Consider the following 13,581-nt stretch of genomic DNA (forward strand, 5'->3'; position numbering starts at 1 on the left):
GAGACACTACAGGCCAAGCTAGGTGGCGTGGCACCAGAACTCTGGTATCAGGGAGATGTAACCAGCCATCAGGTCTCCTTACTGCACCTTCTTCTTGAGCCCATTTCTCTTCCATTTGGGTATATATAGGTGTCCATTCTTGCAGTCGGATTTGGAACAGGGGGGTCACAGTACTTGCTGGGGGTCCTCGAGCAGCTTCCTTGGCCACCCGATCAGCATGGCGATTCCCTCGGGCCACTGGAGTATCTATCCTTTGGTGTCCCCTGCAATGAATGACAGCTACCTTCTTAGGGGCCCACACAGCCTCTAGCAGCTGAAGTATTTCGGGTCCATACTTAACAGGTTGGCCTGCAGCATTTATGAGTCCCTTTTCCTTATACAAAGCTCCATGAGCATGTAGAGTTGTGAAGGCATACTTGGAATCAGTATAAATGTTAGTCACCAGTCCTGCTGCTAGCTCCAGAGCTCGTATGAGGGCCACAAGTTCTGCTTTCTGAGCTGAAGTTCCTTGGGGCAGGGCTCTTGCTTCTATCACCTTGTCCTCTGTCACCACAGCATAGCCTGCCAATCGCTTGGAGTTCTCCACATAACTGCTTCCATCTGTGAAATAAATTACATCTGGGTCCCTCCATGGAACATCTTTAAGATCTGGTCGACTGGAGTACACTTCATCCATAGTTTGGATACAGTCATGATCCGGTGGTCCCTCAGATGCTGGCAAAAGAGTAGCAGGATTGAATGTAGCCACTGTTTCCAGGTGTATCCGTGGATTCTCACACAAGCTAACTTGGTACTTAACCATACGGTTATTTGTAAACCAGTGATTGCCCTTATACTCCATGAGGGTGAGAACTGCATGGGGGACTTTAACAACCAGTTCTTGCCCCAAGGTCAACTTATCAGCTTCCTGGACCAGTAAGGCTGTTGCTGCAATGGCCCTCATACAGGCTGGCCATCCTTTAGCCACTCCATCCAGCTGTTTAGACAGGTATGCAACAGGCCTCTGCCAGGATCCCATCATCTGGGTCAGCACACCCAGAGCAACCCCCTATCGCTCATGGACATACAGTGAGAAAGGTTTCTCCACATCAGGAAGGCCTAACGCAGGGGCTTGGAGTAGGGCTTTCTTTATGGCAATGAAGGATTGTTGAGCAGTAGGTCCCCATTCAAATGGTTCCTTTTCACCCCCCTTTGTGGCTTGGTAAAGGGGTTTCGCCATCAATGCAAAATTTGGAATCCAAATTCTGCAAAATCCGGCTGCTCCCAGAAATTCCCTAACTTCTCTTCTGGACTTGGGTTGGGGAATTGCAGCTACCGCTTGCTTCCTACTAGCATCCAGTCTCCGACTTCCCTGGGAAATGCAAAAGCCCAGATACTTCACTTCTGACTGACAAAGTTGGGCCTTTGAGCGTGAGACCTTATAGCCTGCATCCAAGAGTAGCTCCAGCAATTCTCTAGTAGCCTCAAAACACTCTTCCTGGGTCACTGCTGCAATCAGGAGGTCATCTACATACTGGAGTAAAACTCGCCTGGAAGGCTCAGATTTAAAAGTCTTAAGGTCTTGTCCTAGGGCAGTCCCAAAAATGGTGGGGGAATTCTTGAACCCCTGTGGCAGGCGAGTCCATGTATACTGAAGCTTCCTTCCTGTTACTGGGTTTTCCCATTGAAAGGCAAAAAGCAATTGACTGGCTGGGGCCACCCGAATACAAAAGAAGGCATCTTTTAGGTCTAGTGTTGTGAAATGGGTAGCTCCAGAAGGTATCAATCCTAACAGGACATATGGATTAGGCACTACAGGATGTAATGAGATAGTGGATTTGTTGACCACTCGTAAGTCTTGGACTGGCCGGTAGTCCTCAGTCCCTGGCTTCTGAACTGGCAATAGTGGCGTATTCCATGGAGACTGGCAAGGACGAATAATTCCATGGGATAACAGACGATTCAAATGTGCTTGAATCCCTTCCAGAGCCTTTCTGGGAATTGGGTATTGGCGAAGATGGATTGGCCGGGCACTTGGAAGTAAGTCTACATGTACAGGAGGAATATTTCGGGCCAACCCTGGGGGATTATCTTCTGCCCATACCCCACTGACCTGAAAGCTGTCTGCCAGGGGTAGGTCAACTTGGCCATGTGACTGATGCAGCCGCCATTCTTCTTCAAGAGGGCAACAGAAACTCAATATACCCTTAGGGCTGGATGTCGGGGGCCGAAAGGAGACTGAAGTCTGGCCATCAGAGTCAAAAGAAATTTGGGCCCTAAGCTTGGACAGCAGGTCTCGACCTAACAAAGGGATTGGACAGTCTGGCATATACAAGAATTCATGAGTGACTATGTGTGAGCCTAATTGGCATCTACGGGTTGTCAGGAAAGGCCTCCGGTTCTGCACCCCCGTGGCTCCCACCACTCGGACAGTTTTTCCAGACAGGCGCTAATCGCTCTGTCACAACAGAATGTTCAGCTCCTGTATCAATCATGAATGGAATTGAGCGGCTCCCTATAGTTAGCTTGACCATAGGTTCCTGGGAGCCCAGTTTGTAGGAACCCGGTCTGTCCTATTCGTCCCATTCTGCCATCTCGGCTATCCCGATGATGTCAGATTCAGGAGGCTCATATCTTCCCTCTCGAACTCGGCCTCGGCTTCCTCGATCTCCTGGTCCCCTTCTCAGTCCCTGGCGCCTCTGGGGGCATTCATCTTTCCAGTGCCCTCTTTCCTTACAATAGGCACACTGGTCCCTCTCCAATCTTGGTCTGGGATTCTCCCCCCTTGGCCGGGATTGATTGAAGGAATCTCGGGGCCTGGCTGGTGGTCCGGGGTCCCACTTTGGCTTCCCATTAGCTAGAGGTCGACCTCGGTTAAGGGTGGAATTAGTAATGGCTGCCGCTAAAAGGTCGGCCTTCTTCTGCATCTTCCGGTCAGCCTCTCGGCGCACCTCCTGATCTCTATTAATGAAAACCTTGGTTGCGATCTCAATTAGCTGGGTGGTATTCATCCCTGCGAATCCCTCCTGACGCTGCAACTTCTTCCGGATATCTGGCATACTCTGGGCCACCAATGCACTATTCACCATTCTCTGGTTTTCTTGGGCTTCAGGGTCAAATGGGGTGTATGTTCTGTAGGCTTCAATTAGTCGCTCTAAAAAGGCCCCAGGGGATTCAGTTGCCCCTTGGAGAATTTCAGAGACCTTTGCCAGATTAATGGGCCTCTTTATGCCTTTCCTCATACCTTCCAGTAAGTCCCGGCAATAGCCAGACAACAGTTCATAGTGCTGCCCATCATTTGGATCCCAAGCTGGAGCTGCGCGAGGAAACCGAGCTCTAACCCATCCCTCTGGATCCTGTGTCCCGTCGGGAACACGCTCTCGCGTGATGGCCTCAGCATTTTGCAAAATCTTCCGCCTCTCCTCAGTTGTGAAGAGGGTCAGGAGAAGTTGTTGACAATCAGTCCAGGTTGGGTTATGGGTGGCCATAATGCTAGTCACTAGGTCCACCACTGCCTGAGGCTTTTCAGTATAAGAGGGGTAATGCGTCTTCCAATTCAGGAGATCAGTGGTTGTGAAGGGTACATACTGATAGGCCTGTGCCTGTATAACCTGACCCTGATTATTAGGATCCGGTCGAGTGGTAGTTACCTGACGAAGTGGCAGAACTCTCGAGGAGGTGGGAATGGAACCTGAGGTAGAGCTAGGAGCTACCCTCCTATCATGCTCAAAGGTAATTGCAGCGGGTCTAACCCATTCAGTGGAGGTAGGTTGAAATCCTGAGGGATGGGGAGGGGTACTCATAGACTGAGAGGTGGTCACAGGTGAGTCAGTCCATTGAAAGGGATGCCGGGCCCCTAATGAGTGGGTAGGGGTACTAGAGGGAGAGGCTGGGCTGTCAGGAGTTGAGGAGTCAGGGAGTGGAGCCCAAAGTGGGTCTACAGAGGTTAACAGGGGAGGATGTGGCACAGAAGGGTAGAGGCCAGGTGAAAAGTCCAACCTAGGGTGTGGCAGGTTTGGCACAGGAGGGGAAGAACTATCCGGAGAAGCCTGTGCTGGAGAGGCTTGGGCTGGGCGGCGTGGATCTCTGGGGGTGGCACGGAACCCCAACAATGGGCCATAAGGTGGTGGCTCAAGGTCTGAGGGGTCATCAGAGAGTATGGGTTTCTCGGACAGGGTAGGGGCGGAAGCCACCGATTGGGTGGTAAGCTTCCTGGGGCTCTTTCCCTCTTCTAGTTTAGATTTTCTAATCTTTCTTTGAACACGACCTAACATGAATTTTACTGGGGATCCCATATAAGTTTTCAACCACGAGGGAGGGTCAGTCACAAGGCTGTCCCAGGAATCTATATAAGGGAGTTGTTCAGAATATTCTGGTTCTCCTACAACTATGCTGTATACCTTCCGGATTACTTCAATATCTAAGCTGCCACTAGGGGGCCACCCCACTCCCATAGATGGCCACTCAACTTCACACAAGGTTCTTAAAGTACCTGAGCTTAAAGTCTGTCCATAGTCATTAATTAAAAAACCTTTTTTAAAATTTCTAAGCATACAATCTAGGGGGGTAACAATTTGTCTAGATGATGTCCCACCCATAATGCTTACAGTTACAACACACAAAAAGGGGGGGAATTTTTGAGAATGCAGTAAGGGGTCTGCACTCTCGAGACACTAGGTAGACAGACAACAATCGCTTCCTTCCGTTGCTGACCAATTGAACTCGCGTTAATTGGAAATGCAGCTATAAGAAGTCCGCACTCATTTAATCATTCACTCATCACACATTCCATACAGAAAATCCCACCCAACAATTTCAGATTTCTCAGATACAGATAAGCTCAAGCGTTTTCGCTTCTAGTCCCTGCGACTAGAAGGTACTAGGGCCTTCGCTGAGAATTGATCAGATTCTCCTTCCCTCCTTCTTGAGGGGCTGGTTTACAACTTCCTAGCTAGGATTACAATACAGAATACAAAATACATACCCGGCGAATGTTCTCCAGTCAGTTAGGTGCTGGGATTAATGCAGGATTCAGGATCCCACCGCTGCCACCAAGAATTGTTGCAGGAATTGATGCATGAATTTGTGATGCCTCAGGAGTCAGACAGCACACACCAGTATGAGAGAAAAATCTTCTTTATTTGCCAGCAAACAAAGCAAGACATCAGTTCTAGCTCTCTTCTCTTTCTCTCAGCTCTCTGTGTCTTTGTCTCAGCTGCTTCTCTTCTTATGCTGTCTTCTCCTTCTTCTGTCTTCTCCTTCTTCTGTCTGTTCCTTCTGTCCTTCTCTTTCTTCTGAGCTCCTTCTGAGTTCTTTCTGACGTAAACTGCTTCTGCTCCTACTTAAATACTGTTCTATCCAGCCTAGCCTAGCCCAGCCCCCTTACTCTCCAATTGGTTAAGGAATTAGATTGGCTACCTTGCCTCAACCAATCATTACTTTTGAAATATCAGTTACATAGGTTCCAGACATCCTAAACTGACCTCTGACCTGGGGCCCCTTAAGCCAGACATTTGGTCTCCAGTCTCTTACATGTTATTATGATTGATTTCTCATATTCCTAGTACTAACTGCTAACTAAACTCTGGCATTCATTAAAGAGGTCAAAAGCCAATCTTACTTAATGGCATACTGCTATACTTTCAGGACTATTCCTACAGTTACCTATAATTAATCAAGGAGAAGAGAGCTGACTAGTTCTGACCTTTTTCACCTCTCAGCTCCATACACAGAACTAGCTAAGACCATAGTTAATTCAAAACACATGTTGGCCCCCCTTCACTGTAGCCCTACTCAGAACGTCAGACAGAAAGTTGAACAAACATTCCACACAGAATTATTAATTTACACAGAATACAACATATTCTAAAATAAGCATAATCAGATATATCTTATAAGATATATCTATATCTAAGCTATCTACATATTAAGCACTTCTAAATAGTATTTCAGCCTATTCTTAAACTACAATATGTCATATGTCTGGCTCGTGCCTGCTTACAAAACTATTCAGTAAGCCTAATAATTTACAGATGTGCCAGCTAGCATTGGCAATTCACAAGGGACAGAGTTTCATTTCTCACTGACCTTTCCTAACCTTAGCTCGGCCAAACTAGACTCTAATTAATTCCAGCCTGCATTCCTTCACTACTTTGCTGGCAGAGTGAAAAGAATTCAAACTTCAAGCTTTTAATATCATTTCTTATATATATATAATTATTTCTCAGAGTTAACACTTTCTTTGCCCATGGCTGCCTCAATGGCTCACTGTTCCACCTATCACACTCTCTGCTTGAGTCATGAATGATTCCCCTATTTTGGTCTCTCTTTGTAGGGATTCAAAGGCTTTCCAGGTGTTCAAGGTTCCAAGGGGAAGCCAGGAATACCTGTGAGTAAACCACACGATCACCTTAATCCCCCATTTTTGTTATTTTAATCTTCAAAAGTGAATCATTAAAATGATACATCAATAGTGTAGCAAGGGTGCAAGAGAGCACCCTGAAGAAGTAAATGAATAGGAGTTGTATGGTAATATATTCAGCTCAGTCTGTGAAAGTAGGAGTCATTTTAGAATAGCTCATTTTATCTGTACATAATTGTTTTGTAGATAATACATTGCAACTAGCTTATAGTAGGAATAAGAATCTGAAAATGTCTTCTGGCTGCGATTATAAGTTTGTGCAATTTATGTTGAAAGGAGATTCTGTTATATGCCATTATATATCAAGGAAAATAGGCACATTAATGCTTGCTCCAAAGCAAGTGTAGTTTTACAGCTATGAACTTGATAACAGTGAATTTACCATGTGACGCCTTAGTGAACTGACATTGTGTCTAAAATGGAATCAATACTGTTCTGTTTGTAGGGTCCCCCTGGTCCTCCAGGGCCCCCTGGACCTCCCTTGAACAGCACTGTGGAAATGCTAAAGGTAAAGACAACAGGGACTAGAGCTGAACAACTTGTGCTGATGCCAGTGAAGATGATTCAAAGTGAAGAGAGAAAGCAAAGATACTTACCTGTAGCAGGTATTCTCTGAGGACAGTAGGCTTTATATTCTCACAAGTGGGTGACACCGATCCATGTCGCGCAGTCCGGCATTTACCAAAGCTAAATGAGGGCTTTGTGGAATGCTCCACTGCACATGCGCGAGTACCTTCCCGCCCGTCACTCGAACATGGTCTCCGCAGTTTTATACTATAGGAAAAAAAGTAAAAATAAGAAAGGAGACAATTCCAAGGGAAGGTGGGAGGGACTGTGAGAATGTAAATCCTGCTGTCCTTGGAGAATACCTGCTACAGGTAAGTATCTTTGCTTTCTCCAAGAAGATCTATATTCTCACAAGGGTGAATCCCTAGCATCCAGGCTCCCCAAAAACAACAAACATTGGTCAGTTGGGCCTTGCAACTGCGAGGACATAACACATATTAACCTGAACCTATATACAATCTGAATGAGAGTTCAGCCTGGAACAGAATAAAACGGGCCTAGGAGGGTGGAGTTGGATTCTAGATCCCCCCCTCCCCCAAACAGATTCTGCAACACTGTCTGCCCAAACCGACTGTCGCGTATCCTGCTTAAGTCAGTAGTGTGATGTGAATGTGTGGTCTTGAAGACCACATCGCAGCCTTGAAAATTTCTTCAATGGAGGCTGACTGCGGTCATGGCTCTGACATTATGAGCCGCCAAGGCCAGCCCAGCCTGAACATAAGTGAAGGAAATGCAATCTGCCATCCAAACTGAAATGGTGTGTTTCTTGATGGTGACCCCCCATCCTATTGGGATCAAAAGAAACAAAACGATGGGCAGACTGTCTGTGGGGTCTTGTCTGCTCCATGTAGTAGGCCAATGCTCTCCTGCAATCCAAGGTGTGCAAGCTGCTTTTGCCAGGATGGGCGTGAGGTCGGGGAAAGAATGTTGGCAAGACAGTCGACTGGTTCAGATGGAATTCTGACACCACTTTTGGAAGGAACTTAGGGTGCGTGCAGAGGACTACTCTGTTGTGATGAAACTTAGTATAAGGTGCATCCACCAATAAGGCCTGAAGCTCACTGACCCTGCGAGATGAAGTAACAGCCACCAAGAAAATGACCTTCCAGGTCAAAGATGTGCAGGAATTCATTGGCTCAAAAGGAGCTTTCACCAGCTGGGTGAGAATGATGTTGAGATCCCATGACACTGATGATGGAGGTTGAGGTTTAACAGGGGGCTTTGACAAAAGCAAACCTCTCATGAAGCGAACAACTAGAGGCTGTCCAGAGATGGGCTTACCTTCTACATGTTGATGAAAAGCACTAATTGCACTAAGGTGAATCCTTACTGAGTTGGTTCTGGTAAGTATACAAGATATTCAAGCAGGGTCTGTGTTAGGGCAAGTAAGGGGCTCTAGGGCCTTGCTCTGACACTAGACCGCAAACCTCCTCCATTTAAAAGAGTAACACCTCTTAGAGGAATCTTTCCTGGAAGCCAGCATGACTCGGGTGACCCAAGGAAGTGAATTCTAGGCTCTCAACATCCAAGCTGTGAGAGCCAGAGACTGGAGGATGGGATATAGAAGTGACCCCTCGTGAGGGTTGGAAAACACTCCAATCTCCACGGTTCTTCGGAAGATAATTCCAGAAGAAGAGGGAACCATCTCTGTCTGTCGTGACCAGTACAGCGCAATCAGAATCATGGTTCTGTGGTCTTGCTTGAGTTTTAACAAAGTTTTAACAAAGAGGTATTGGAGGATACGCATACAGAAAACCTGTCCCCAAACTGAGGAGGAAGGCATCTGACGCTAGTTTGTCATGACTTTAAATTAGGGAATACCTCACTATAACTATTCCTCAAATCTATATGACCTCAACTAATAAGAATAGATTGTTACCCAATTATATTTATTACCATAACAACTACATATAATCAAATATACAAACTTTACTTCTCATATCATCCTCCACATAGATCTTATAATATAACCTTTGAATATTCACTTTGTCTCCCCGTTAGAGTTCTCATCAATGAACGCCTTCAATGTCCATAAATCATAATTCCAGGAGGAACATAAAGTTTGTAATCCTTGTAGAGGGATGAATAAATCCACGTCGCTCTGTATTATGCAATCCTCCGCTTCATTCGTGAATAATAAGAAAGTTCTATTAGCCACAAAAATGCTTAACAATTGCAGTTCAAATGATGTCACTATGTCACTCAAGTATATCTTCTCAATGAGGATCCTTTCTCATCATATCATACAGTTCTACACAGGGCTGTGTTTCACCAAAAGGCTTTTTCAGGTGCCGTTCAGATGTCACTTCAATCTAGTGACTTCAATTTATTCAGGAGCCATTCAACTAGCACTTTCTCGAAGTAGTGTTGATTCTACAACTTCCTCATCATTTGAGCGCATTCCTTCAGGTGGAAGACTATTCGAGTTAAACTACCCTCCCTCAAGTTCAAGGGATCTTGTGGTTGAAGTGAGTGGCAAAAAGATCCACCGAGGGGGTGCCCCACACTCGGAAGATCTTGCGGGCTATGCCCATATTGAGAGACCACTCGTGAGGTTGCATTATCCTATCAGTCTGTCGGCCAGGGTATTGTTTTTGCCCGCAAGATAAGTGGCTCGAAGGAACATGCCACGTTGGCAAGCCCAGTACCAAATCCAGGCGGCCTCCTGACACAGAGGACTGCACCCCCCGTCCCCCCCCCCCCCCCCCCGCTTGTTGGTGTAATACTTGTATGTTTGAATGAGAACAATTTGGTGGACAGACCATCTCTAAAAGCGGCCTAAAGATGACAGGAAAAAAAAACTTAAAACAGGGCAAAAAAAAGTCTAATGAAATTAAAGGGAAGGAAAACGGAAGTTCCAACAACAGGAACACAATTAAGAAACAAAAAAATAGACGGAAGGCACAAAAAATAGGTAAGACTGAGCGAATGAGGAGATGGTAAGAAAAAGCACCTTCTCACGTGGAAAAAGAAGAACTGACGAGACCACATTCACATGACAGGCGGGAAGCAATCGCGCAAGCACGGTGGAGCGAGCTCTCATTTAGCTTTGATAAATGCCAGACTGGGCGACATGGATTGGCATCACCCACTTGTGAGAATATAGAAGCTTGCTTCTCCTCGGAGAAATTAATTTTCAGTTTTACAATTTTTTTCAATGCACAAGAGAAACATAGCCTCAATTCTATAAGGAAATGACCTATGCCAGCAGACCCGACTCCTCCTGGATCATTTCCCCACCCCCCAGTTCTCCAATATCTGCCTTGGGCAGACTGCCTCTGACTGAAATCAGGCTCCATAGTGTCCTGCCTCCTCTGATGCAACTTCCTATTTCCGGGCATGATACACAGCCAGTAAGGTTTTCAAGATATGACTATGCATATATCATACATATTCATTGAAGGTATCTTGAAAACCTGACTGTGTCCTAAGAACTGGGTTGAAAACTCCTGACGTAGAGGGAAGGCCCCAGAGGCAGAGTCTGCCTTAATCAATCAGACACTGGACTCAGAGAAAGAGTGGTGGGCAACCTAGATGTTGGTCCTAGGGAGGGAACAAGGGCAACTGCCATATACAATAATACTAGAAAAACGGAAAATTAATTGCAAGATGTTGATATCAGAGATGGCACATTTTCCAATCTCTCTAGTAGTGCCGTATATGGAAGTCTGACTTCTTGAGGTTTGCAGGGTTTTTTTGCCTTCATATCTCTGGGTTCTATGTGTATGGCCAAGGTGCAGTATTCGGCTAGCATGTTTTATCACACCCTACAAAGATAATGTTGTCCTTTTGAGCATGTTGGGGCTAGAAGTTGCCTTCTCAACCCTTCCCCCCCTTGGGGAACAGTACTAGGAAAGGAGTGCTCATAAAGAACTGAGGGAGGGGGGGACAGCGCAGAAGGAAAGAGTGCAGGTGAGCATGAAGCTGGGAGAAAGTCAAATCTGGCTTACTCACCATAGTTAATCTGTTTCTTCATAGAGGCTGATTTATTCAACAGATAAACTGAACCATGACATGGTATGGGCCATCCTCAATAGTCTAGGTCATGAATTAAAGCTTCTGGTTGACCACCCAAATGGTACAAAAGAAAACCCAGCTACCACATGCCAGGAACTACACCTGGCCTGGCCACTGCTGCCTGATGGTAAGGAAGCAAGAGATATCTTTTGTAGAACTACCTTAGTCATCTAGATTGCTTAGATGGATGCTCATTTAATTATTGTTGAGCAGTATATCAAATACACTTGAAATTTGATTCTCTGATCACTATTCTGTATAATTTAAAAGTAAAAAAAATACAAATGCGAGCATGCAAATGCATAACATTTATAGCAAAGTTTCCTGATTATTCCTGGAGGGAGGGGCAGGGGCAGCAAACAGGTCAAAGCTCAAATTTTAACTTTTACCTCCCCCCTTCCTTGCAATTGCTCCATTCTTCTAGGTTTTTATTACATTGACCCCAATCAAGGCAACCCTGAAGACTGTTTGCAAGTCTTCTGCAACTTCACAGCAGGTGGAGAAACATGCATTTCACCACTACAAAACCAAGTAAGGTAACTTAATAATTGACTTTTTGGATACTGGAAAGCATCTTTATTGAAAAAAATATCTCCTTCTTAGGTTCCTATTGAAGCTTGGCTGAAGGCTTACACCTCTGAAAGCATCTTTGAATGGCTCAGCTCCCTTCCTGGGGGTTTCACAGTAAGTGCTGCCTTGCTTTTTTTTTTTTTTTTTTTTGGAAGGTGTGGAGGGGGGCACCCTACTGCAAAGCAGCTAATTTATACACTTTTTGTGCCTTTACAGTTTGAGTACGCTGGTGCCAGCATCGTGCAACTGCGATTTCTGAAGCTACACAGCACTTTTGCTAGTCAAAAAGTGTCATATTCATGCCGGCCGGATCCAGCAACTGGGAAGAAACAGCCGGCAAAGGAGGTGAAATTTTTAGCTGACACCAGGGAGCATAGTTATCAAGCCTCTTTGGAAGGCTGTGTGGTAAGGAGGCATTTTACTTACTAATTGCCACAGGTGGGCTTTACAGCCTTGTCCATTATTAATTTTTTGCTTCTGCTTTTACAGCTGGACAACGAATCTGTGCTCACAGATACCATCTTTCAGTTCTCCACAAATGACCTGACATTGTTGCCCCTACGAGACCTGGCTGTATTTCACAACGGTGACACCTTCCATCAGTTTGGCTTTACAATTGGACCCGTTTGTTTTAATTGAATGCTTTGTCTTGAGAAGAGAGAGGCAAGAACTACAAACTGACTTATTTATAAATATCAGTCTTACTAGAGCCCTCATGTCCTGGGCTCATCAGACAACCACCATTAATAAATCTACTCAGGTTGAAAAAGTGTGTTTTCTTTAAATTGTGCCACGCCGGGGAGGGGGGAGGAAAGAAAAGTGCTGTTCTGCATTTCTAATAATCATCAACTCCCCAACTGATTCCACTGCAATACAAGCACATCTGATGCATGTGAACCCCCCCCCCCCCCCCTTTAGAGTTGTATGTGGAGAATGTGGTCCTGGGCCACTTTTGACAGAGTGGAAATCGTAGATGCAGATTTTATTGATTTATGTGAAGCCCCCCCCCCCCCCCCAAGTACCCAATAATTTTTTTTTATTTCTGCATTTGTACCCCACATTTTCCAACCTAGTGGTAAGTTCAGTGTGGCTGACAAGTATCAAGTTGTGAAAGTTATTGCAAGCCTGGTTCCAGTTGTGTCCAATTGTGTAATGTGGTGTGGTGGCTGGGACCTCCTGCTATGTGATTTCACAGGAAAATTTCCGGGAGCTTTCAATTGTTTTCAGAATTTAGGTGTGTGAAGTAGTGTTGCACCTACTCAATTTAGCCAAATGAATCCACAGTCTTTCCTTGTAAAATCTAATTGTTTTGATTTAAAAACACAAGCACATACATCACCACTTTCTGCTTTTGGTATTTTTCTTTACTTGTGAAGTCCCAGTAAAACCTGGATCTTCTAACAGGACCACCAAATATGAGACGAGGGAAAGGAGAAAAAGATCATAGTAGCAGCTGCAGCTGCTATCGCTATCCTCAGAGAAAGCAAATATTCTCAACAACTGGGCAACGTGATTGCATTAAGGGCCAGATGCACTTAACGACTCTTTTACAACCATTTAACGAACCAAGTTTTAAACCGTGACATGCATTAAAGGCCTTTTTCCGACGACGGTAGCAGCTAACGAAAACGGAATGCAGATGAGCAATTTGTGTACAAACCCCATTGTAACGAGATGCACTAACCTTTTCCAATTGCCTTAACGCAGGAAAAACGCAGGAAATCTAATGAGAGGTCTGTACCTCTCCTTATGGCTCCCGGCTTCCAAACTGTAATGTAAAAAAAAATCGGGAGGGAGGGGGCAAAACGGGCGTCAGGAGCGTCCTTTATTGACGCCCGAGGTCCCCGCTGCTCCCCGCTCCCCCTGCATTTAAAAAAAGAAAAAAAGGATCGGGAGGGGGCAAAAGTGCTCATCAGGAGCGTCCTTTATGGACGTCCTTGCCGCCCCCCCCCCCCGCCCGCCCGAGGTCACCGCTGCTCCCCGCTTCCCAAAAATCAAAACTTTAAGCTGCTCCGCCCCCCCCTTCC

The 13,581-nt window shown here is 45.6% G+C and overlaps 1 protein-coding gene across 2 annotated transcripts in view; it reads left to right on the forward strand.

Annotated features, from left to right (window-relative positions):
• Positions 1–12,310, forward strand: part of LOC115472910 (collagen alpha-1(V) chain-like) — a 256,126-nt gene extending 243,816 nt beyond the window's left edge. For both annotated transcript variants that reach the window (XM_030207418.1, XM_030207419.1), the window contains exons 38-44: positions 6,314–6,367; positions 6,846–6,908; positions 10,946–11,111; positions 11,409–11,515; positions 11,588–11,668; positions 11,771–11,959; positions 12,044–12,310. In XM_030207418.1, the coding sequence (XP_030063278.1) occupies positions 6,314–6,367; positions 6,846–6,908; positions 10,946–11,111; positions 11,409–11,515; positions 11,588–11,668; positions 11,771–11,959; positions 12,044–12,193 (810 nt within the window). In that variant the 3' untranslated portion in view covers positions 12,194–12,310. The remainder of the gene's footprint in view (positions 1–6,313; positions 6,368–6,845; positions 6,909–10,945; positions 11,112–11,408; positions 11,516–11,587; positions 11,669–11,770; positions 11,960–12,043) is intronic.
• Positions 12,311–13,581: the final 1,271 nt, after the last annotated feature.

Source organism: Microcaecilia unicolor, chromosome 6 (assembly GCF_901765095.1).
Source record: "Microcaecilia unicolor chromosome 6, aMicUni1.1, whole genome shotgun sequence".
NCBI lineage: Eukaryota > Metazoa > Chordata > Amphibia > Gymnophiona > Siphonopidae > Microcaecilia > Microcaecilia unicolor.